At 39.2% G+C, this 26809-nt stretch overlaps 1 protein-coding gene across 1 annotated transcript; it reads right to left on the bottom strand.

Annotated features, from left to right (window-relative positions):
- Positions 1-7027: 7027 nt before the first annotated feature.
- On the bottom strand, positions 7028-26773 carry txndc16 (thioredoxin domain containing 16). Its single transcript, XM_040142408.1, has 20 exons — positions 26349-26773; positions 25622-25802; positions 24784-24866; positions 24562-24635; positions 23359-23433; positions 22822-22943; positions 22453-22543; positions 21307-21475; positions 20200-20369; positions 20004-20064; positions 19759-19903; positions 19527-19673; positions 19305-19364; positions 18257-18461; positions 16318-16454; positions 14974-15058; positions 14289-14430; positions 13394-13581; positions 12992-13182; positions 7028-9447 (listed from the first exon to the last, which is right to left on the bottom strand). The coding sequence occupies exons 2-20, from the start codon at positions 25776-25778 to the stop codon at positions 9212-9214; spliced, it is 2538 nt and encodes an 845-aa protein (XP_039998342.1). The 5' UTR covers positions 25779-25802; positions 26349-26773; the 3' UTR covers positions 7028-9211.
- Between the last annotated feature and the right edge of the window lie 36 nt (positions 26774-26809).

The raw sequence follows: 26809 nt of genomic DNA, 5'->3' as shown, positions 1-26809 counted from the left end.
GAATTCTGGAGCTTATAAATAAAACATTAAAAATGTCGCCTTGGTATGCTCTCACATTTACACTCATAGATTTGTCATAAGTGCTCATTGACTTCCTGATAACCACAATGACAATGCAGATTTTCCCATGAGAGAGTAAACGGAATTTACCAAAAAGGAAAAGTTGTCATAGTCATTTTATAACAAATTCAATTGATGCTACTCACTAACCTTGTTTTTCCACTGCAGATATCCACTTTTTTTTTTTTTTTTTTTTTTCTCCCCAGCCTGCATTCTTATTTTTATGGCAATGTGTACCAGTTCATTGGAAAGTACACATTGGAATAGGAAGATAAGGGAGAGAGTGATATACAGCAGTAGTAGTAGTAGTGATTGTTAGTTCACGATATTCAAGTCCAAGATTATAACTTTATTACCATCATCAACCAGGTGCAAGGAAATAGTTTTTCTGCATACTTCAAAGAAAGGAAGTGAGCACAGCAAAAGGAAATCTTTAAAAAAAAAAATTTAAACACAGAAACCGGTTTAAATCAGAACCCTTTAAGAGAGTCAGACCCTGAACCACGTTGGTGCATCGGCATCACTGAACAAGTTGAGCCCCGGAAAAACAGCTCATGTAAACAGCTGTGACACAAAAATGTATTTACAGTCCCTGGAACGCTCCATTGACCCAGAGGGCCCTGAATCTGGTAACAAGGTATTCAAAGGATTTTCCGTTTACTGCAAACGAAACAAACCCAAAACAAAACAGAACAGAGGGGAGAACGTTACTCCAGAGAAATATTTCTACCCTGATAAAGCTCTCATGACCTCATGGCCGTGACCAGTGCACTCCACTGAGTTTAACAGCCTCTATAGAGTGCATTATATTTGTATAACTACGTGACTCATCATTAATTATCCCTAATTAAGGTAGAGGGTCATGTTGAGATGCGACTTGGTTTTTAACAGTGAGATTCTCTGTATTTATGTGTGTGTCTGTGAGAACACAGATTAAGGGACCTCCCATAGGATTTTTAGTGTAATTATGGTCAAGAATGTGCGTATCAAAACTTGGAATCTATATTCCCACACAAAGTCAGATCAAATTGAAACACACAGTCACATTCCAAATGTATTCCCAACAAAATTCCTCATCTCTGTAACCCTGGTCCCACATGGCTTGGATCATTTGTCTCTGTCTCTCTCACACACACACACACACACACACACACGAACACACACACACACACACACACACACACACACACACACACACACACACACACACACACACACAAACACAAGCTCCTTACCCTAAACTTAACCATCACAAATATGATTGCATCACATCATTTCGGCAGATTTGTCAGCTGCACATTCATGCAGCAAATCTCCTGTTTTAACAGATCTCGAAGGTCTTTTGTTGGGTCCAGATCTGGTGACTGGGAAGCCCACCGAAGTTCACTGAACTCATTGTGACGTTCATGAAACCAGTTTGAGATGGCCTTTTCTTTGTGACGTGGTGCATTATCATGCTGGAAGCAACCATTAGAAGATGGTAAATTGTGGCCATAAAGGGATGCACATGGTCAGCAACAATACTCAGAGAGGTTGTGGAATTCAAACCAGGATTGATTGGTTTTGAGGGGCCCAAAGTGTGTCAAGAAAACATTTCCTACACCATTACACCACCACCACCAGTCTGGACTGTGGACACAAGGTAGTATGGGTCCATGGATTCAAGCCGTTGAAGCCAAATTCTGGCCAAACAAATGTTTCTTTCCCATATCACTATGTAGTTGCTGCATCGTGACGACAGTCATCTTTGGCTCCAGCAATTGGTCGGCTCCAGTCAACGCTACAGTTTTAGAAAATGGTGACTGCAGCAGAATTCAACTTGGCTGCAGCAGAGTCTGACTTGGTTCAGTGTAAAAGATTCCAAAGACCCAAGGCTTTGAAATCACTTCAGATTATTACCAAACAAAAAGATAGTTTGTACACTTTGCAAAGTTTGGATGGCATACCACAGCAGCACTAGTGCTAGGCACAAGCAACTAAAGAGAAATGGATGATAGACCGCCAGAAAAGGCAAAACAACCTTAAGTGTTGTCTATTCATTAGTAGGCAGAGCTTTTTAATATATTTTACCCATGTCACTGCTAAAAACAGTCATGAAGCTATTAAGCCATCTGCATGCTACCTTAGAATTTCCATTGAATAAGTTTTTGTAAAAAAGGTGTAGGCTAGAATCTAAGCTTAGTCTATATTGACTGACGGTGCCAGTGTGCACGTGCATGCGTATTGGGCTTGTTGGGACACATACCTTTATTTTTATATATTTCTTTGTGGAGGGAATGCCATAAAACAATAGATAACATTTGAATAATTGTGATTAAATGGTCAAGTTGATTTTTTGGAGGAAAATTAAGAGTTTAGATGAATTTAATCAGTAAGATAGTTGATAGATTAATTGAGGGAAAAATAGTCGTTGGTGGCAGCCCTAATTTCTAGAGACTGTTGTGTGAAAATCCAAGAAGATCAGCAGTTTCAGAAATACTCCAACCAGCCCATCTGGCACTAACAATCATGCCACGGTCAAAGTCACTGAGGTCACAATTTCCCCATTCTGATGTTTGATGTGAACATTAACTGTAGCTTCTGACCTGCATCTGCGTGATTTTATGCACTGCACTGCTGCCACATGATTGGCTGATTTGTATGAATAAGCAGATGTACAGGTTTTACTATTAAAGTGCTCAGTGAGTGTATGTATGGAAATTCTGTATGATCAAATTTGTATACGCAAACCATAGCTTGATTACATGGATATGGTAGCACAGGTAAGACCTTCCTTTTATTAGCATACACAAACAATCTTATAAATCAGTCCTGGGGACAGAAAAGTTTATTTTCAGACACAGTGAAGCCGGAGAGTAACTCCAAAGCAGATAAGATCTCCTCATGGCTTTGCCTTGGTTCTGCCTGCCAATCATCACATCTTTGTTATTGCATTCTTACACTCATGCATCTGTGTTATTATGCCGCCAAGCCTCTGTGATTGCGTACACTGGCGTAGTTATCAAGCCAGATTCCTTCTCCACGTGCCTGCATGTGTGCTCACTTACTATTGTTTTTGATTGAAACTGCTGTTTAGCTGCTCCACAGAGAGCTGAAACCAGCCATTGCGGTTTGTGTAAAACAGTAAACCAAACTTGATGTATTTCTTTTTCAATTCCTCTTATCTGTGAAAAATAACTGACTTCTCTCAAGTTCCTCCTAAGGAATAAACAAATGATGATACCTTATAAATAGTCTGTAAAGGTTAATAGTGAGCACACTGTTTGAAGCATCAGGCCTGTGTGTGTGTGTGTGTGTGTGTGTGTGTGTGTGTGTGTGTGTGTGTGTGTGTGTGTGTGTGTGTGTGTGTGTGTGTGCGCACGCGCCCCCGGAGAAAAAGAATGGTACATGGTCTGGGTACGCTAATGTTGAAACTCTCACATAAGAGAGGGGTGTATGGTTGGTCTACAATCTAGTTAAACTGATTTATCAAGTATCATTTCCCTGATTGATTATGCTTGCTCAAGTTCTTCCAGGCTGCAGAAAATGCAATTATTTTGTATTTAAGTTTGTTTGTGTGTATGCGACTCCTGTATCAACAGGCATTGTAAGCAAGCAAAAAGAGTTTATCTGGAAATGATACGACATATTGTTGAGCTTGTAAGACTCAATTCATCTGTGAAAAGATGAAAACTAAACCAAAAATACAAACAGATGAGAAATCTAATTTTCTCATCCTAAAGCATCTTAAATAAAATCCACATTTTAACAGCTTCTCTGAAGAGTGATTTTCACATACAATTCAGAGTACCAAATAAAATCTGCTGGTCCAGTTCTAACTCTGCCCAACTCTCTCTCTCTCTCTCTCTCTCTCTAACTATGTTACTGTTTCCCAGCAACAAGGAAGCCCTCCGCTGCAGTGCTTTAATTTCCTGTCAACACCAGAAATGGGAAATTGAAATGGGATGCTTCACATCTGCTGCTTGGGACCACCTTGCGCCTACATTTAGCAAACATTTGATCAATTTCCAATATAACATCAACATTAAGGACAATAGCTGGTAGAAAATGAGAGAATTTCTTCTACACCACTCTTAGAAACACTCACCATGATTAGCAGCCATTAGTTTTGTAATAAGCAGGTTATTCAAAATTATATTAATGATAAAATATATAAAATATATATATTTGGGTGAAAAGCAATGTTTGTAATTCAGCTTCCAGACCAACAAACAAAAAAGTCATTAGGTTGAGTGAATGTGAAGAAAATAATATTTATAACCTGAATCACCAAAAAAAAAAAAAAAAAATCAAGCTACTGCTACAAGTAAGCTAGTTGAGGATAATGCTTTGGGGATCTCTGTGGTTGGCCAATTCAAATGATCATGACCAATACTTTTGACTTTTGTTTACTATATGTTTACGATATTTTGCAACAGCAACCGGACGTTAAGAGACAAAAGCAGAAGTGGAATAAACAAACATCATGTTTGATCAAACCATCTGCAGCTACATGCAGTAGATTATTTCCTCAGTCATCTGACTGGCTGGCTAGACGTGTCTTAAAATACCTCCCTGACCAGACCTCACCATCATCTCATGTGTTTGTTTCTCTTCTCAGATCCTCTGGCAGGACTCAGTTTGCCAGGAACTGCTGCCAACAGCAGGAGAGCTAACTGTTAAAAGTCTGCAACAAAGGTTATTTCACGTTCCCTAGCCAACAGTGGAGCTGCCATAAATTACATAGCCAAAACGAGTTTATATTATATAAGCCATTAAGCCCAGAAGTCTGGAAAAAATATTTTCAAATTAAATAACCTTTTTTCTTACAGGAAAAGTGAGGCAGCACTTCAAGACTTAATTCTTCTGTAATTACTACCGCCACTGGAAAAACCCAAACAGACTATGTATGGTGAAATCCAACCGTTCAAGATGATACTATAAATCACACAATGATTAGCTTGGGCTTGACTTTAAATCATGAGTTTTTTTCTCTGCTTACTACAGCCTTGACACTGATTGACTTGAACAGTGCAAAGCAAACCGAACTCTGACTTAACAAAGGAGAAATCCACTCCGAGACAGGATTCAGTTACTATGAGGACCACTTTCTGTCAGTTATTTTGGGCTTTTGCAATGCACTTAGGATCAAATGTTTCTTAAAAATAATCAAATTAAAAATAATCTCTCATTCTAATCACCTAAAATCCTTATCCTTAAAAGATATTTCAACCAGTAATAGTTTGATGATAGTTTTTCTGTGTCGTGGTTGCAATCAAATGGTGGCTCTGGTCCACGTAAAAACGACAAGGGCCAGTTAAATTTACTCTGAAGCTAAATGACCATAGTCAGATGTGTGGTATCATTCCACTGTTGTGTAATACAACACACCACACATTCAATTAGACAAAGGACATATAATAGATGCATGATTTACACCCTTTTCTTAGGCAGTGTATTGGCATAAACGATATATACAGTTCTACAAAGCTTATACTCTGATACAGATCAGTACTGAACAATGAAAGAACATCAGAGTATCAATGCATCTATCAAATACATGCTTGCTACACGAACACGGGCCTACAGTCCAGCAGCATCCTGGTTAATTATTAAAGTTCATTACACATCACAAAACACAGCTTAGGAAAAAACAAGTACCCGAGAAAGTGTCTCACGCAACCCACTGAGCCTCTGGCAACAGACAAACACACAGTCAGCTGGTGACTGCACCACCATTTAATACAGCACTTGGTTAATTCCACATTGTTCAAAGTCTGGGTGTCCTGCGTTCACGCAGACACACTAGGACTAACGGGGCAGCTTCATTACAGTACACAATACTGTATAATGGTCATAATATCAAGAATATAGTAAGGAGTTAAGTACACGGTGTACCACAGCCATGATCCATTTAACAATCGGGAGTGCAACCAGTGAGCAAAACTAACAGAGGACAGCTAGCAAAGGTAGACAGAGAGAAAGAGAGAGAGAGAGAGAGACAGAGAGACAGAGAGACAGACAGACAGACAGACAGAGGGTGTAGTTGACTCAGGTTATTTGATGTTCAAGTCAATTCTCCTTTCTTTCACGGGGCTGAGGCATCCACGTTGACAGCCATGTTCCCTGCTGACAGGAGTCCTCATTTCCCCTCTCCGTGGCTGCTAGCGAAACTAGCTTAGCTGGTCGTACGAAAACGTGGGGGCTGATATCACGAACAACACTTGGAAAAGTGGCTGACTCGCACACTTATTTCATTTAAATAATACTAACATTTTTGTAGTTTTTTTTTTTTTTATGTGAGGCCAGGGGCCAGGGTTCACACTTCACTATGGTTCCTTTTCTTGAGACGTGTCCTGTTGCAGTTTCGCAGTAGCTCAACATCGACCGCATGGTGTTTAACATATTTTTAAAATTTTTTTTTTAATTTTCCTTTAATTAACTTCACATGGCTTCTCCTCGGTGGCCTTCGTTGAGGCCGCAGCACATTGTGTGTGCCCACGCAGAAGGGCTAACGCCTAACTGCCGTCTCAACCCAGGGAGGACCGCGGCGTCACTCACTCGGGGGGGGGGGCATTTTTAAATATTCTGTTACTCATTAAAGTGACAACGGTGGCTGTTTTGGATTCTTAAGGGCCTCTTTGCTGCCTTGCGTTGGGTCCTGAGAGAATATGCCTCTGCAGCGAGGCCACTAAGAGGTCCAGGCTTGATGCCACAGGGACACTGGACCACCGTGGCCTTGGAAACTTTAATACCTCAATGCACCTCAATGCACCTCAATGCACCAAAAAATGTGATTGTCATCCTTTCATTAAATAAGGAAACGAATTAAAATTAGAAAGTGCTCTGTATTATGCTCAGTATGTTAAAAATGGAATAAACCATATAATTGCAATGTGTGTATATTATATATAGTTTATTTATTTCTATTTTTAAACTTCTGTAATAAACCAAGTCATCATAGCATTGAAACTCCTACACCTAAAACTGTCAGCCCTCAGAGCAAAAGCCAAGTCCTCAATCAAAACAAAGACTAAGCAAGTAATTGAGCAAATAAGGGTTCACATACAGCAAGGGCTCAAAAAGAAAATCCACCCTAAACCACACTCCAAGTGTTCTTTAGTCCCTTTATTACATGTTTAGGATGGATGTTCCCCTTTAACTGAGGCACTAATTGATTATACAACTCAGAAACCAGAATTTAAAGCCACGTACTATTTAAAACAAACAAATGCAACAAACCTATTCCACCTCCTTTGTTCTGCATCTCAACTGCCAGGAAAAATTACCCAGCTCTGCCTTGATGTCGATGTGATTACGGTACAGGAGGTGAAATAACGGGAAAAATAACGTCAGAATCATTTCAAAAACATTTCCAGGACATAGACATCTGATGGAAACATCTCAAGTCACTGCAAATTCCACACATGGTGTGATTTTATTAGAGCATAGGCAGATGTGGCAACTGTTAAAATTTTAGGATGGTTGAGCTATCATCCGTGAAATTCTGCAGCAAAGCTGCAAAGCCATTGTGATGAATTTGCTTATTAGAACGTTAACTAGGCTTACAGTCACAGTAAACATGCCCTTGACAATAATAAAAAAGATCAAAATTTCTAACAAAGGTTCAAATATTCACAATCCCATCTATATAACGCAGCTTTACTTCACCCAATATAAAACAAACAGTTGGCTCAATACAGATCAGCCATCAATCCTTCTTTAGCAGAAAAAACTGGAGGGAGTAGAGGCCAGTAAGTGATTTTAAAATCCAGAAATATTAGCAACCTGCCCAGTGAGAGTCCAGCATTTAAAAGCACTCTTCCACACAATTTATAATGATTTTACTGTTATATGAGGCAGCACATATCCCCCTATTGCTGCTGACGGGTACTTTTAGAGACAGGTCGTTAATTCTGAAAGGGTGTCTGACAGGTCATGACAACCGAGCACTGAAAATTCAGGGGAAAAGGAGGCAGCGCTGAGGTGGAGGTGGTCTACTTTGATCACCTCTTATGTTTCTTGTAAATCAGCCCTTAATCATTATGCGTGCAACCATTATTTGCCAATAAGAGAGAGTGAGTGGTGGAAGAAACTATTCAGATCCTTTACTTAAATAAAGCAGAAATACGACAGTGTAAAAATATTGTCTTCAAAATCTTACATGAGATAAAGTACATATTACTTTAAGTGAGTATTATCAACAAAATTTACTTAAAGTATCAAAAATAAAAGTAGCTATAATGCAGGAAAATGGCCCCTGTGAGTTTGCATTGTTATAAATATTACACTACTGGATTATTTTTACTGATGCACGTGTAAGCAGTATTTTACGGAAACAAAACTGAAACTGAATTTGGCAGGCAGAGCATCTAAAACTGAAGAATTCTGTATCAACACAGTTTCAGGAAATGCTTTATCAAGGACCATTTGGAATTAGAGTTCATAGTTTTGCTTAACATTAATATGCAAAGAAAGCCCAAAAGCCCTGATTTTATGTGTATACCTTTTTCAAACACATTGTTTTGACAAACTGAAACCATCTTGGTGCTAACCGTCCACCCTCAGGTTCAGAGCTTGCTGTGGCTTGTTTCACCAGCTGAGCTGAACTGAAGGTGAGTAGGGAGCAACTGAAAGGGCTGACCGACAAGAGTGACACACACTTCCTGCAAGTTGTAGCTTAAAAAATGTTTCTTAAAAAAGTCAGCTAATCAGCTGAAACCACAGCGTTTACAGGGAGTAAGTCACAAAACCCCGGCAGACAGTGAGTAGGACTCCAGGAAATGAAGCCAAAGATTTCTGTAAACACTCATGAGAAAACACCTTCAGAAGATGTGTAAAGTGATATTAAAACCTGGAAAAATTTAAATAGAACACATACAATATAAAAAGTGGTTTAAAAAACCTAAACTTTACAGTTCCTGTAGTCACTCTCACCTAAAACTATGCCTTAATATGCTACATTATGTGTTTTTGGCCAAAACTTTACCAACATGATCATAAAATTCCAGGAAAGAGTTATGCATTCAATAATCTAATGATAAAAACAGCATAATAAAAATATAAAATAAAATCCTAATTTAATAAAAAGAAAAAAAAAACTGAAGCCCATATCAACAGTAAAAGAAATTTAATAAATGGCTTAGTGTTATTTCCCTCCCATGTTGGTCTGCTACAGTTCAGAGTGAGTGTTAGGGTTGGCATCAGGAGCAGCAGAGCTGGAGGAGGAATCTGTTGCCTCTGCTACCACTAAATCCTCTTCCGCATTCACCTCTTCCTCGTCCCCCTCCTCTTCTTCTTCCTCTTTAGGAGTTTGCTGCTTGGTGGAGCCGGGTTCCTGCGTGTCCATGATTTTCAGAAAGTCATAGAACTTGACAGCAGGAGGCCAGCTATCCTTAGCCAACATCCCTACAGAGAGAGAGACCAGGACGGAGAGCTCTAATTGCAATGTTAAAGAGGATATTGACCTTTAAACGAATGCCAAGGCATTTTTAATCGATTCCATGTTGGCATTATTACCATTATTAATGAGTCCAACTTTTACCTTGAAGGCCACACACTGATTTCTGGGGGAGACAGCTTAATTTAGAATTTAAGATTTATCACTTTATATCAAGCTAATCAACAGGTTTCGAACATGAAGGAAGCTGTTATTGAGCTTGAATAAATAAGTATGAAATAAATAAATACATGTATAAATTGTGTAAAATTTATAAAAGACGTTTTTATTTCATATGGCCTGTTTCCCCAGGTATTTTGAAATGGTAGTTAATGGTCCTAAAAGTAATAATAATAGAAAAAAATTAAATTGAAATCCATTAATGCTACAAGCTACAGTTACTTTACGAGGAATACACTTCCAGTCAAAATAAGAATTTTGGCTGAAACTGCCTGGCACAGAAGCATACTCCCTTGAAGTAAAAACTGGAGGCTTAAAGCCACTCAGCAGCTTTAATGTGTGCAGGTCTCCAGCTTCTCTGTGGAGAATGGCTGGAATGTGCTGGGTCACATTAACGGATGACAATCCTGTCAGCTCAGACAGTCTGACACAAGTCACAGCAGAGACTGGCGTCTTATCTTGGCCCTCACTTAGACAAAGGGTTCAAAGGTCAAGGGATAATGGCTCCAGACAGTTTTGGTTTAAAGGCTGAAGTCATCACAGCAATCGTCACCTTCATTTAAAGAGTCTTCTACACTCATTAAATTTGTAACTGCTTAACTTGAGGCCTCTTGCACATGCCTTTAACATTCCCCACACAGGAATGGCTGATGCCTGATGGCAAACACAACTGTATAATGATGTAAGATTGGTGCCATATTCCTTTTCGTTTCCATATTAGTTTAGTTTGTTTTTTTTACTTTTTCGAAGTGAGCTCATTTCTAACTTCTTATTTTATATTAACCCACAGGACACACAACTTGCCAGACCCCTTTTTATTCCACCTGCTAAAAAGTAAATGAAATTACATTAATCACAAGCTTTTGAAGATTAGAAAAAGACTAGATTTAAAAAGGGGTAGTCATTCTAATTCTAATTCTAATCAGTCTGTATTTCTCAGAATTTGAGCCTCTTCTCAGTCTCTTCTCATGTCCCACGTACTATTTCACATTTACATTACAGGCATTTAGCTGTTGTACGTATCTTCCTATTTTAAAACTTAAAATGAAAGGAAATGTAGATCGACAAAAGCCGTAAACAAACACAACTACAGCGCGCATAGGTAAGGTTTAAATGCCATTAAGTCATGTCATCGTTGTAAATCTGGCGTTGAACTAATCCCTGTATCTGGGTATTATCACTGGATATGGAAGACTGGTGTAAATGCACACAGGAGACACTGTGCTGAGGATGTGCTGACTGCATCCAACCAAACGGAAAAATAAGATATAGGGAGTTGGAAAGTCATCACTGCAGGTAGCTACCTAGTGACTGCATGTAGGTGGGCAAGCACTGCAGATAGGAGCCTCGCCTGCTGCAGTTAGAAATGTCATTCTTGTGACTCTGCTGCTACAGAGAGGACGACCTCCTCCAAGCTACACAGTCATCCAAATTGTTCAGACAGAATACAGACAACCAGAAAATACCAGGTGTGAATGTGAGAGTGCAATCGGATTACTCATTATGGATGTATTACCAGCTGGAAAACATACTTAGATCCAGATTGCATTTCAACAGCAGGTACTGAAAGGACCTTACTGCTTACAAAGACAAGCTGTGAAGCAAATGACTTACTTTATAGAGCAACTGCATGTGAACAGAGAGGGGGAATGACTCAGACGGAATAGCTGAGGGAAGGATGGTGAAAATGTTTTTTCTCAGGATTCACCCTGCTTCTAACTGAGGTGATAGGGCCGCTGAATCACCGCAGTAAGGCATCTATTTTGACCCTCTCGAGATCTCCAGAACCGCAGACTCTGGTGAGTGAGTCACTATTTGGAGAATACTTTACCCAATATACAGTGCAGTAAGACCTTAGGAAACTCATTGTCCTTCTGGCTTTTTCTTTAGGTAGTTGTGCTTTCTTTTAATCCAACTAAGGTATGGATTTGGTGTTGTTTTGTGCACTACCTACATAATTTTTGCAAATTTTAGTAGGTCTTTGCTGGAACACTTTGGTTGTTAATACAGCAGAGTCTGGAATTTCATCATTTTTAGAGGAACTACTGTAATGACTTGTGGCCACGATGTCCTTGTAGAAGGCAAGGATGTCATATCAAAGAGACAGCAAACCGGGCCATTCAGCACTGTATAGTGTACCGGATAACTGTGTAACTCACATGCATAAAAAAAAAAAAAACGTCAGCGCTTAAACAAACATCAGTGAGGACAACAAAACCGGAACATAGGAATAAAACCTGGAGCCTACATAACCCACAATGCAACTCAACCGCAAACAGTTTGGTTGGAGATTCAGGCGTGTTATGCTAGCAATCAATGTAGCCTGTAGCCTCTAGCAGACATTAGGAGCGGCCTACATAGGTCTGGTGAGCTCACTTCTTTCAAACTCCACAATCCCCAGATTTTTTTCATTTTCAAACTTGTAGTCTTCAACCCCAATCGACGCTGACTCAAGTGACATCACTTGAGGACATTTTTCAGACGTCACACAGCTCCCTCAGAACTTTTCAGTCACATGGTGTTTCAAAAAAGGCAGTAAATTAAAATCCAAAAATTATAAAATCAAATTAGTCAGTATCTGTCATTAACAGCGCTCTTCCTTTTCCTCTCAAATCATTGAAATGCCTCAAAATGTACCCAAATATTGTATTTAATTTTCAATTTCAAATTGCCTTCATTTATTTCTTTTTGGTTTTGCTTTTCCTCTTTATTAGCTTACCCTCTCCAAGACGAAAAAAGAATACCACACAATCATTTTCCACTTTTGATGCCCAAAACAACCGGAAATACAAAATGTTGATCTTTTTTTTTGTTTTCCCATTTTTTGTAATGAATGAAACAACTGACTGAACGTCTTAAACCACTCAAGGACGCCCTATCTCAATAACTTGTTAACATATTTCAATAAAAGTATATCAAATGTTAAGTCATAGTTTTTGGTGTGGATTCAGCCAGTAACTTTTTGAATACTTTCTTTACACTGTGACATTTTTATTCACATTTAAAGCACTTACTTGAATGAAAAAAGCCTGGTATCATTATGTGTATTTTGATACAGATCTGGAACCAGATGCATATTAAAACATTCTTCAACACTTCTGTTATAAAAATAACAAATAGGCTGGAAAAATTCATTTTCATGAGATTATACTGCATACAACTGTGGTGACAGTTATGTTAGTGCTTTTATGACACATTATGTTTGGTTTCTAGCCAAATTTGCATAGAAATGTGTTTATTATTACTTGTATTTCAATGATGAAATGTCCTATAAACAGTTATTATATTATATACTTTCCTTTTATTTTCTTAACTACACTTCCTCTTCCTTACCTGCTGGTGATTCAGTTCCACCCTCAATCCTCTGCAGCCATTGCAGGACAGAGGAGGCCACTATGGGGGTGTTGGGGGGGTACTGATAGATTTCACCTCCAGAGGGCAAATGGGTGAGGACTAGTGCAGGGAGGGGGGGCATAGAGCCCAGGTATGACCCCAGGACAGACATACCAGCTGGAGTACGGCCCCTGGGACACAGACCAGCAAAATATACAATATATAATCATTCACCAAATAATAAGAAAAATACTCAAATCATAAGGAGATCTAAAATTAAATGGATGTAATTCTAGATCTGGATGAATAGAGCAACAAATCCAGTGCCATCTAGTAGGGTAAGTCCACATATTTTGATGAATGACTGAAGGATTGATCGACATCAGTGAATGATGCACTTACAGGTGGATCCAGCAGGCTAGATATCTCTCCATCTTCCCTTCTCCCAACTCTACCACTCGTCTCATCTCCTCCACCAGCGCCTGGTTCTGCCTCCGTCCAATCTCATCCTCCTCCTCTCCCACAAAGAGGAGTAGGAGGGCTTTACTCAGAGAGAGGAAGGATGGCAGGTTTTCCACCGTCAGCTCAGGCTGCAGATACAATACGGTTAAAAAGGAAGGAGGAAAGAAAGATGTTCATATTCATATTATTCCAGTGATTTCAGATGGCAAGTCTTTTGGCTGCATAATCGCATAATTATTTGCAGCCATGCGAGCCAGTGATTAACGCTTGACTATCACTGGATGACAGATACAGAGACCTTTACACGTGGAAAATGCACCTTCATGACAACAACTCCACCAAAAGGAAGAATTTGTCATTGGTGTCACTTTTAATCCTGCTGTATTGTCAGAACTTGTGTTGTTGAGCAACATCTAGATTAAAGCTTGTTTACGCATCAGTTCCGTTTCGTTTTTTTTAAATGAACAAACTCAGGAAACTCAGAAATGATGTGTACCTCTGACCTTGGATGTATTGCAGAAACCACGTTCACACTGAATCCACATATGCTGCTTGTTATCTGTGACATATACGGTGCAAGATTCCATCTTGGCTTTCACAAACTTCTGGGAAACACCCACACCATTTATTTTAGGTTCTTTCATTTAATGAGATTTAAATGAAGAAAGGTTCACAATTTGACTTTAGAGATCATGGGATTTTGAATTTTGTCTGTATTACTTAAGGTGTTACTCCTAATCAGATTATTGTGGTAAAACGGTCTAATTTTTTAGTATTTCTCAATGCCAAAATGATTGTGCAACACAGAAAGACAAATGAACACAGTCTGGCTTACCATTGGATGGAGCAGTGCAGTGTTGACGTGTGCGAGAAGCTCTTCAGCAGAGGAGGACACAGGCACCGCAGAGGGATGGGTGTGTGACCCCCAAGATGGAAACACCAACACTGTGGGAAAGTCCACAGTGTGGTCTGTGGCCCTGAGTAGCAAACATGCACATACACTTAACAAACACAAACATGACACACACCGTACATATGCACACACATACATCTGAAAATATAAATGTAATAAATATCAATTACATGTTGAAAAGTAAGAATTTGAATAATTATTTATGACACTAGCTAAAACAATAAATTTAACTAATTTAAGACTTTTTAATAACAAAGGAATATCTTAACCTTTACAAAATGTAACGCCACATTGACTAAGGTGTCCAATGTCAATACCTGACTGGACTTTAAACATCTCTGATGGGCTGCTTAGGCTTCCTGAGTAAATTCTACCCATCAAAAAAAAACAAAAAACAATTTCACTGTTACAATTTTATACTGTCTTTAAGTCCTGTTGGAACACTGCTTTGAAAAGTTAATGAGCATACACAACCCAGAAAAATGTACCTTTTGTCCTCTTCATACTTTTGTCCTCTTCATACATGGTTACGTTGTGTTTTGTCATTTCAAAACACAAGCACTTGGAAGAAATTCAAGTAAATTACAACTTTAAACCCTGCTGTTACCATTTGTCTGCCAGCCCGTCTGTCAACAAGCCAGTTAGCACCTCTCCCCTCATTGACTTTGCTGCTTCTGTAAATACTGGTACTCCTGGCAAAATGGAGAAGCATTGGCATTACATCAGCATGATGTTACTGACATTGGACAGGTCAATGGTTTGTACAGAGAGTAGGACTTGAAGGGACATTTCGAAAGCAAGAGATATTTGTGCAATATTTTTTTTATATTCACTATGTGACCTGGTCTGTCTAGTGTTATGTGTTTCATTAAAATTTTAAAGTTGATAATATTCCTCATTTTTCTTTCTGTCAACATTAAAAGACCAAAACTAACAATTCATTCATTCTGCTAACAATTATTGTGTGTATATCTTATTCCTCTGTGCCATAGAGCTCCACTTTTGTCAAGAAACTTTTAAAAACACATCCGTGAGCCAGACTGTTGCACAGGATAACATGCTCCTTCATTACTATGAACACACACACTGTCGTTTTTTTTTTTTGGCTCAATCCCACAGACACCTGCTGCCAGAAATACTCAGAAGGCTGAGATCGGACCGACTTCCGCACTGTGCTAAATTCAACCTCGCTCATCTTTTTGCCGGACCACAACACGCTGTCACCCAGCAAGGCGCTGCGGAGGCCGATCAAATATGTACAAGCACACATTCCTGGTACACTACTTTATAACATTAACGCTGTGTTTCTACTGTTTACCTTGCAATCGTCATGAGTAAGATAAAATAAATGCCACCTCAATAACTTCCCAGAGTTGTAAAATCCCACAAACACAACCCCCTGCGTTGTTTTCACGCAGGGCGATTTTTTGGTTTGAACTACCGTTTATGCTCCAAATGAGGATTGATCTGTAGCGGAAAACAGCCCCCAACAAATGCACTCTTTCCTCCAGCCTGAGTAACTTTTGCATAAAACCTGCAGTGACCAGCTGCAGTTTTAGGAAATTACTGAGCCTTTTTTAAAAAAAATGAAAGTATATTTTTGTAATCTTTTTTTAAAGATTTATGTCATCACTAGGAACCAATGTGTTTCGGTGTGTTATTGAGAGGCGGAACAACAAACTAATTAGTTTTGCCTTTTCCATGGGATTTGTTCGACAGTAAGAAAAATACACCAACAACCTTATATTTTAAGTGTCTATTCTAGGAGACTATTTATCTCAACCTTTAGACTGAGGTACAGTTTGCATATCCATTAAAAAATGAATAAAGTCCAAGTTTTCATATTAGCTATTGAGCTGTCGACATAAAGTAGAAAATTTCTAAGGTCATCATTAGCTAATAATGAGCACTGACGCATGCATCACGCCAACACAAAATTACAGCACCCTACCTGCATGTGTTTTAGTCTTAAACAGTCCCAGTACTCTGTCAGGCTTATAGCCTGCTAGCTCAGGATGAGGCACTTCCTGTAGAAACAATATCACTTCATCCTGGGTGGATAGCCATGCAGGAGAAGCTGGGCGGCTCCTGGTTAAAGAACAAAGTGCACACAAAAATATGCATGTGTGACTAGACGGATATAAAACATATCAAGACATGACAACCCCATACTTCCCCTACAGGCAGCTTTTATACTATAAGTGCCTGATGAAGGGCTTTAACTTTAACCACTTGTGTATTAAATAAAGAATACTCAATAAAATGAAAAAAGAGGCTACACTGACAGGTCTTTACAGAGCCTGGAAAACTTATTCAGTCTTAGTTTCTGGCCTGATGGAAGTTAAACGCTCACACATATAGTTAGACCAAGAGAATATTTACAACATCTTGGTCCTACTGGTCTCATTCTGTTCTGAGGAAACACTCTTTCAACAAGGCATGATGAGAAATACGCACAAGATCAAAGACTCTGGGTGACTACAGGACAAACACGCTTTAACTGTGGAAAATGTCCTGAGTTATGGGAAACACAACTGCACATCAAAATAAGCAATGGCTCCAAGAATCCTGCGGACTTAAGAAATATTCATAAAACATTTGCCAAGAGGGATGTTTTCTGTCCTATAGTAGGGTGTGTCTATACGAGCAGTATATTGAGTTCTGTTAGAGCAGCAGCAGTATTTCCTCCAAATTCAAATGGTCAGTAGATTGTTTAAACAACTGATTTATGTTTTGCTTATGTTTACTTGTAGGCAACCTCTTATGAGTGTGTTTTTCCTGTGTTTTCCAGCACATGTGGTACTGAAGACAAACAGTTGCTTATTCAAGGCTATGGTGAGGTCTAATGCAAACACCGTCACCTGATTCACATCATGTGTCCTTCATTTTATGTTTTGAACATCATTCTGATAAAATCATGTCTTTTTCACTTTGTTCAGTCCTTTTCTGTACGACAATGCTGTTGGTTGCTTTTCTAAGGAACTTCTTATGTCCTCTATGCAGCTGTAATAATAAGACAAACATCCCTGCAGAGGACAGGATGTTTCTTTGATTTTCATTATCATAAATGGAGATTTCTTGAGTGCCAGACTATTTCTTATGTCTTTGGATGCTGTGAACTTTGGCTGTTGTTTGTTTTATATTGATAATGACTAAGTAGTGTGTTTATTCTGCTGCTGCACTGTTTGTAAGGGGTTGATGAGAACTTCAGTGAATATAATCCCTAAAATGTAATATATTGAATTAAATGGATACTCAAGCAAATTAGTATTGCTTTAGCATAAAGTTGGAGCACTCACAATAGACAGATTTTTTTTTTTTTTTTTTTTTTTTAAATGGTCGACATCAAAGCAGCAGAGGCAGATATCCTGACTTTTAGCTCCCACTATGCTTCAAAAACTCTGAATCCTATGTTTCCCATGATGCAACTTGATAGCACCTTTAATTAGACCTTTCTTGCCGGGTAAATGCGCACATCTTTCCAATGTCACACCTCCAGTTTGTAACTTGTGGAACTTTTTGTTTGTAGCGCCCAGGGCCAAGCGGAAATGACCACCATGACTTCACTATGACATCTTCTGGGATAGTTTTCCTCTCTCCAGAGTCTCAGAGGACACTGTACATCTGTTTTCACAGACTGTAATACTCCACATAATAAGTGAACTGAGCTGGATGTTTAAAATCAGCAGAATGTCCCTTTAAGTTGTAACTGATCATATTTGCTTCAACACTGACTACTGTTTGCTTCAAATGTTGGTTATTTGGTTATTTGAATGCTGCAGTGGATTAGAAGAGCACTTAAGAGAATGTAATGGGTTTAATTTAGTATGATATAATTTATCTCCTGATTACACACACTCTTGTTAGTTGGTTCTTAAAAAACTTCTCACAGCATGATGAAGCGATGCAGTGCCTCACTACCCAGCATGCCTCTGTAGTGCTGGGCCGACACCTTGGGGCGGAGCAGCAGGATGCTGGGGAAGGCTGTGATTGGCTGAAACAGGGCCGGGAGGGAACTGCCTGGCTGAGCGGCACAGAGGTCGGTCCACTCTCCGCAGTCGATCGCACTCATCTGGACATCGTCGACCTCAGAGTCTGAAGAATTCAGATCACTTAAAAACCTATGTCTCTTGTTTATCTATTTAATAATCAAAAACATCAAAATGGCACATACTCTGCCAACCATAATGTCCCACTGTCTTACATATGAGCAAATATTTACAGAAAAATACAACTGCAATGATGTAAGACCTAAAATCTGATCTAAAAGATCAGAGGTGGGAAAATTCCTGGTTTTCTTGATCAGACCATAGGGCAGAGGTTTTCAAACTGTGAAGCTTGCATGGAAAAACAAATATACTGCATGAGGTAGAAGGAATAGGTGCATGCTGGTGTTGTAAAAACAGTGAGAAGTTAGTCATTGTAGTATGGCCCACTGATTTGGCCCACTTAGCAACATGGTCAAATGCTGGAGCTCCAGCAGTGGCTTTAACACACAGATCAATGTCTGTGTCAAAAAAAAAACTGTCAATTTCATACTCCTTCTTTGAGTCATTACTCGGTCAAATCTGTAATTTTAGATTCATTGTGACTTACACTTCCTATGGAAATCATTATCTCACCGCGAATAAAAGTCCATAAATGAATTTAGAGATCACAGAAAAAAAGACGCTGCCTATAACTTCAGAACGTGCCTGAGAATCATCAGGTCTTAAAGTTTTCTTTAATATCAAAGTAATCCAGTCATAGTTGTCTGTACGTCAATGTGCACACTGCAAAACAGGAAGTGCTAATAGCTCATTCAGCTTGATTTTTCTCTTGCCAAAATGTAAACAAAAATAGGCTACAAAAATAGGGCTGGTGCACAGCGTCAGACCCTGAAAACCCCTGCCATGAGGAGTCTTTTCCTCACGTCTGTTGCTGTTGTCTCCTGTTTACCTGCAAGCCTCTCTGCAACTTCAATGAAGGAGCTGAGAAAAGCCATTGAAACAGCATCCCCTGGTGGTGAAAACAGAAACTACAATTAATTCCATCCACATTTATTAGTTTTAAGTTCAAAATCAATTCCCTGCCCTCCTCGACGGGCCAGGGGTTTTAACGGAAACTGTGAATAACTGAAAAATTAAGAAACAGCACAGCGCCAGGAAGGCTGTGTCTTACATCTGAGGTAGAAGAGTGCCACTGTCAGGCTGCTTTGTGCTACTGTAGTGTGGAAGTTGTCAGAGGTCAGTTGGGTAATTGAGTCCATGTCCAGCAAGTTGCCACGGTTTTCGTAGACAGACGCTGCAATCTCGTCGTCCAGCTTACCTGGAGGAAGACACAAAACACATTAATACATCCTCCTCCATCTGTTTCACTCTTATTCTCCCCATTTTACCATCAGACACTTTACCAAAATCTGAATCCTCCTCGTCCTCCAACCCCTCGTCCTCGTCCTCCTCTTCATCCTCCTCCTCCTCTCCCTCTTTCTCTTGATTTGTAAAGATCTCCAACACCTCATCAAGGTTGTGTAAGGTCATATACTTCACCTCTAAACTCTTGAGGTGCGCACACACACACACACACACACACAAAAGTAAACCACACAGGGGTAAAAATGACAAGTCATTTTGAGTATATAGCTTGTGACCATCATACCTTCTCAGGCAGCCTGTAAGCGGCATTATATTCATCGGGAGTTTTCACTGCAGGACTCTGCCTGAAAACACACGCACGCACGCACGCACACACACACACACACACAGTGAGTAAGATCCCCAAATTGCACAGAAAAACCATCAATGCCAATGTATTCAGATCCATGCTCATACATGTACCTGTACCTTTTACACACCTCTGTACGAGCAGCAGCAGGGCAATGCCCCGGAGCCTCCAAGCCAGAGTGGTGGCTGTGTCCAGGTCCAGGTGCTCGGTGGCGGGACGAGAGAAGAGGAAGACCTGAGGGGTCTGCTGGTAGGGGAACTGGGGGGGCGGGACCATGGAGGGGTCATCGTATACTTCAGACTGGCAATAGCGAGACACATGTAATTATGTAAGAATTAACGGTTTATATTTAATTTTGCCTTTGCTTATGAAGCAATGACCAATAATGAATAATATTTAATTACTAACAGCAAAAAAAAAAACAAAACAAGGGACAGGTTTTTGTGGTTTGTGCTCATACAATTAAACTTGAAGATTCTGATGTGCCTTTTTGACTTTTTTCTGACATTTTATAAACCAATTAATCAAGTAAATAATCAGCATATGAATCAATTATGAATATACTAGCCCAAATCTTAAGTGCTTCTCTAGGGCTGCATTTAACAATTATTTCATGACAAATTCCCATCACCTTATCCTAAAGCCCAACATAATGTCATTAAGCTGCTTACTGATGTTCAGCTTACTGCCACAGAAGAAAAAGAAAAGCAGCTAATTAGAAGCTGAAACTAGAGAAAGCTCTGCATTCTTTCTTAAAAAGTGACTTCATCGTTGCGCCCCGTTGGCCTAGGGGTTAAAGCCCTGCTCGTGAAGCGTAACGTCCCCGGTTCGGATCTGGCCGGGGGGCATATGTTGCATGTCAAACCCCATCTCTCATTCCCCTCACTTCCTGTCATCCCAATACTGTAACCTCTTTGATAAAAAGGCATAAAGTGCCCCCAAAAATAGACTTCATCAATTAATCAATGCCTCTTTTTTCTGTTGATCAACTAATCCAGTGGATCCCAAACTTGGGGTCAGGACCCCTACATGGGGCTCCAGACCAATCTAAGGGTTCACAAACATGTTTCTGCTACACCAAGTTGTGTTTATTTTTTTTTTCAGAATTTCATCTAAACTTAACTTTGTAAAGATCATTGTAGTAAAATGAGGCAGGACAAAAAAGAAAAAAGAAAATCATTATTTTGAAGCTTCGTTTTGAGGGGTCAGTGCCTGATTCTATAGTTCCATCATTTACCACCAGTGGAGCCTCCATGAGCTGCAGGAAGGAGTGCAGGCTGAGGATGGACAGGGGTTTCCTCATGCGGGTCAAAGGGCAGCGCTCAGAGGTCATCGGGGTCATGAACCCACTGTGAACTGTACAGTGGAGGAACCACACTTGCGACAAGTGGGACGATTCATTCACACTGAAGAGGATTGAGAGGGAGAATATTTTTCTTACATTTTTATTATTCATCAAAATGAATAAAGCAGATGACAGTCGTCATATTTTTTAGTTTTATGACCAAAAATATAGCGTGGCAAGAGAACCTTTTCCTAGAATTTTCACGTGGAGTCAGTGGTGCAGTGTTTGACTTGGTGTGTGTATGACAAAACTTGTCAGTTATCAACAGAAAACATCAGTCACTTCATCTCTATACCTCTATCAGGATTATTTTCAGGGAATTGTGTTTCATAAATGATGCTTAAGTAAATCTGGCCTAAGTTGCCATGTTTCCTCCTAACTGACCTGGTCCTGCTCAAGCTCAGCTCAGGCTGAACCAGTGTCATAAACAACTGGCAGACTAAAGCAATGATTTCTCTTCATTCCTCCCTGATGGTTCCCTTTTACATTTACACTGTGAACATGAGTCCATTTCCAGTACATGCTTATCCCATATCTATCACATTTTCAGGTCATATCTTTTTCAGTCTAAATTATCTGCACAGTATTCCAGTCAACATATTTTCTTATAAATGCACTATGGTTAAAATAAAGTTGATAAACAACTTTGACCCATTGCTGCAGCATCTTAGTAAGCAGCTTTTCCCCTGAGAGATTAGAATCTCTCTTTAAATGTGATTAGAATTTAAGAATAAATAGAATTTATAGAATAAATAACGTGTCTGGGATCTTATTTAATACTTCACAATTGTTTAATGTCATGTTGCACCTTAAACATTGAGACCATTAACTTCTTCATGACAAGATTACAGCAGAGCGCTGCAACAGACTGAGCGAAGTTTATCTCCATTTTTAATAAGGTTGAGATACAACATGCTGCACAAGTTCACATTAGCTTTTTTTATAAAAAGTTTTGTTTGGTTTTCCTTTACTATTTGACTCTCCAAATCATATGTTAAGCGCTGCTCGTTGTGAAAAGAAGAAAAGAAAAGAACCTACCCTAAATGTTTCAGGACTGGTCCTCCTGTTATGAGGATGAACTGGTATTTGGATCCATACACATATGCTGTCTCCATCATCGATCTGTGCTCTGAAGTGATACAATCAGCAGAAACAATTCAATTAATTTGATGAGTCATTCAAGTCAATCAGATAATCGTGTCTCCACATGAGCTGCTGCCTTACACAGAACAATCCATGAGTCAATTAATCAGTTGTTAAGTACATCAGCGTGATAATCTCCATTACTGACATTTTGTCAAACTATGACTTTGACAAAGTCACCCACACGCAACCACTTTTACCCTCCATTTCCCCAACATTTATTACTGCCTTACTTTAGATCCATCTTCTCCTCCTTGTTCATACCTTGTGTTCCCAAACTGCGGACATGACCCAGCACAATATCCTTTTGCCCCCTGGCTGCCTTCTCCATGGCCAGGAGGTCAGCATCCGTGTGGACGTACTTGACCTCTTCACGCAGGATGGCACTGGAAGAGTAAGAATGACAAAAGCTCTGTTTTAAACTAACTGTCAAGTACATCTTAAATGTTGAGGCTGGGGTTATCATTCACATGTTGGAGTCTGCATGAGATGACATAAATCTCCAAAAGATATCATAAGGTAAAGAGGATGAGTGAATCCAGTAAAATATATAAATCAAATCAATCAATAAATTGCTGAATAATTTAATTAGCTACTGTACACACAAGCTGCAAAAGAAAATGTTATCTACATATAGTGTTAAAACATATCAACTGTGCATACGTAAAGGTTGCAGTTATCAGTGTGTTTGAAATCTTCTTTGTAAACTGATTATCTGTCCTGAGTGTTTTAGATACAAGCAACAACTGTAATCTCACAGGGCTGTGTTGCATTATAACTGAGGGAGTGTTGCTAACTTACAACAGGACTTCAGAGACTATGGAGTTGACATCAAACACGGTGTCCAAATCCAAACCCAAGAACTCCTTACCACCCCTGACGGAAAGACATCGGCAGAGTTAGATTTAAAAAGGCCAATACAATGCATCAATACCCTCAGTTGCTAGTTTATTTTTTCTACTCCTAGCTAAAGATAATGCAGTCTAATACAAGAATTCTTCTATAAAACCCTACCTTCGTGAAGGTTATAATCTTCATCTTGTGTTGAAACTGTGTTAAAGAGGTGTTGATTCAACTTTATACTAGTGTTTGTTACTGTGGAATTGTATGACATTATACTGACCGGTGTTTCTATTATTTAGTCCACCCCATTTATATCATTGAGGGTAGGCTAAATAATGTCTTTTATGTCAACTGTGAAAAATACAAACAGCAGCTCCCATTAATACTGTACTTTTACTTCTGATTCTACAGTGACTCATAATTATTAGTAGTAGAAGTCCGTCGAAATTTAGTTTGATTTGACTCTGGAGGCCGTTTCTGTTCATTAATGTGGTAACCAAAGGGTAAGAGATTCGAAGTTGTCAGTATAAACTAGAGGGTTTCAAATTATGGCGTGGGAGCGTTAAAGGACAGGACAGGTGCACGCCAGTGTTCTCAAAACAACGAAGAGTTAGTCATCGTAGTTTAGCTCGCCGATTTTGTCCGTTTACCCACACAGTCAGCTGTTACAGCAGCAGTGGAACTTAAGCTACTTCTTCTCGGATGTCATAACTCAGTCAAATCTGAACAAACAGGCATGACATACATACTTTTAGATTCAGTGTGACTTACACTTTCTGAGGAAATTATTACCTCTCATCATTAACATAAATACACTTAGAAATCATAGGGGGAAAAAAGCTCCTTATAACTCTAGAAATTTCCTGAGAAATCTTTAGTTATTCTTCAGTATCAAAATGGTGAAAGTTGTCTCTACATCCTTGGGTACATTGTAAACAGGAATTGCTTATAGCTAATTCAGCATACTTTTAATGTTCCCAATTTTCCAAAATTTAAACAAAGAGGCTGAATAGTTTAGAAAAATAGAGGCCCAAGTTGTAGCCCAAAGCCTAACTCACTACATCCTTAGGGGGAGGGGCGTATAAACTGTCCTGTTATATCCTCCCTGGCCATATTTGAATACTGTGACTAACCACCGCAGAGTACTTCTACACAACCTACCTGAACAGAAAAGCTGTGTGCAATAGCCTTTCGTCTGTGCAGTATGTGTGAACCAGCTCTTTATTGCAATTGACCTAAACAGAAAGAACAAAAAGCTACTGATCTGCCACACATTCACTTGCTGACTTATGTCCAAATCTTGACGTAATAAATGCTTGAAAATTTGAGCTTTAATGTCAACTTTCTTTGACAGATGGAGCCCATATGTATAACTACAGTTACCTTGCCAACCAGTACTCCATAATCCTTCAGAACTTCAGCAGACTTCTCCAGCTCCACCAAGAAGAGAGAGATGGTTGGAGAGACTGGAGACAGAGAGGGGAAGAGACAAATACGGTTATGCTTGGTAAGTTAGATGAGATGCTTTAAATGCCAGATACAGTATAAGATAGGGTGAGCGGCTCTTATCGTTCGTATGATCATTATCAAATTGAATAAAGACTAGAATTTGACGTGGCATTTAAATATAAACGAGTAAAGAAATATTTTTATTCAAGTTACACCTGAAGGTTCCTGGCCAACCTGAGATTACATGACACTACTTACATTGCATACAATGGCAAGGAAAAACAGAAGGAAAGCGAGCAAACATATATAAACGTATAAATTTACAACAAATTTAAACATACAAATGCTCTCGTGTGTGGATAAAAAAACAAACCAAGATAGACAACAATGCTATAATTCTAAGTATCCTCACATCGTCAGTAACAATCTGCTAGAACAGTTCAGACAGATAAACTCCCAAAAGACACAGATTGTCAACAAGTCATCCAAAAACACTGGCACCCGACTTCCATCAATAAAATCTTCTCCACAATGCAGTTATGAGATGTCATGTCAACATTGCGGCATATTTTGCCATTGACATATTTACGGTGACTAACCTTTCGTGTCTGAGACTCAGCTAAATGCATATATAACATTCTGTGCTGAAAGGAATATTTGAAGTGTGTGATGGCTCTGACAAATATATTGCTACAGTGCTAAAGAACACGCTTTAAATACAAATGTGGACAGGACTGAGTTGTTTACTTGTACTCCAGAGTGAGCATCCCACCTTTATGCTCAAAATAGACAAACATCATCTTCCCAGAATGCAATTTCTCATAGAAGTCTGCAGCAGTGTATTCAAGCAGGTCTGATGTGTTGGCCTTCTCTGTGCATCCTCCTGACCTCGTCCACAACAGGAAAGCAGCAATACACATCCACATCATGCAGGACAGACTGTGTTGTCCTCTCTGTGGAGGGGGGGAGAAAAATCATTGCTTTGAAACTAGGAGAACTATGAAGAGAAGAAAGAACTATGTTAGAGAAGAAGAGAAGAAAGAACTATGTTATCTGTGCATAAATGTCTAGTAGACAAACATGATGAAAATGACACTTTCCTGATGACACAGAAACAAGAACTGTGCTCCGATATTGCTGGAATCTCTATATTTTATCATTACTATACCTGAATGTTTGTTTGCAAGCTGTCTATTCACACAGTAACATTTCAATACCTGTAGCAGTTATGTCCCATTATTTAATTACAGAGAACTTTTTACAATCTCAGCCTCAGTTTCCAAAGGTAACGCCCTTTGGGTTACTTGTGAATTTCAATGTATGGGTCCCAAACAAACCAAGGAAGGGTAATATGAACACCCACTATTCTTTCATTATACCTGCACCGTATTATATATAATTGGTTCGTTTCTGTTGGTCCCTTAAATAGAACTAAACAGGAAAATAGAGTGGGATTAAAGGAGCAGGCAGTGACAACAAAGATGCTAGCTGACTGTTACCTGAGAAAGTCGAGGTAGGGTTAAGGTTCAACTTTTGTCTTTCCAAGTGGCAAAAACGTAAGAAACCACAGTAACAACTGTAGTAAACGGAGATAAAGGCATTATGCCGCTAATTATAAGCAGGAGTTTATCCTAGGAGTCTAAAATCCCGAAGAAAGTCCAAAAATGGCGCTTTCACCTCTAGTTAGGAATGTAGTTGATGCTAATAAATTAGCTAGACTTGTTAGCTGACCATTGATTTATATTCGTCCATGGGTTTTTAGAGCTTCCTAACGTTAACACCTGTAAATTTAGAATATACATGTCGACATATGTCCGTGGGAGATGTAGGCCTGAGACAAAGCTAGTTTGCAATGTTATTTTTCGCCAAACTGCACACTGCAAGCTGAGAATATGTCTTTAAAGAATGATGCCCCATCTTTCGCGAAACAGTATCAAGCTAATAGAAATAAAACAGCATT

This window comes from Xiphias gladius, chromosome 13, assembly GCF_016859285.1.
Source record: "Xiphias gladius isolate SHS-SW01 ecotype Sanya breed wild chromosome 13, ASM1685928v1, whole genome shotgun sequence".
Classification (NCBI taxonomy): domain Eukaryota; kingdom Metazoa; phylum Chordata; class Actinopteri; order Istiophoriformes; family Xiphiidae; genus Xiphias; species Xiphias gladius.
This window is presented reverse-complemented; position numbering and strand designations above follow the sequence as displayed.

What these genes read in the sequence shown, in the direction of transcription:
- txndc16 (XM_040142408.1), bottom strand. Translation starts at nt 25,778, where the DNA reads ATGATGTGGATGTGTATTGCTGCTTTCCTGTTGTGGACGAGGTCAGGA. An exon ending in CCGCAGTTTGGGAACACAAG is followed by an intron (nt 22,544 to 22,821) that starts GTATGAACAAGG and finishes GTATCACTTCAG; the next exon opens with AGCACAGATCGATGATGGAG. An exon ending in CTTACAGGCTGCCTGAGAAG is followed by an intron (nt 19,904 to 20,003) that starts GTATGATGGTCA and finishes GCGCACCTCAAG; the next exon opens with AGTTTAGAGGTGAAGTATAT.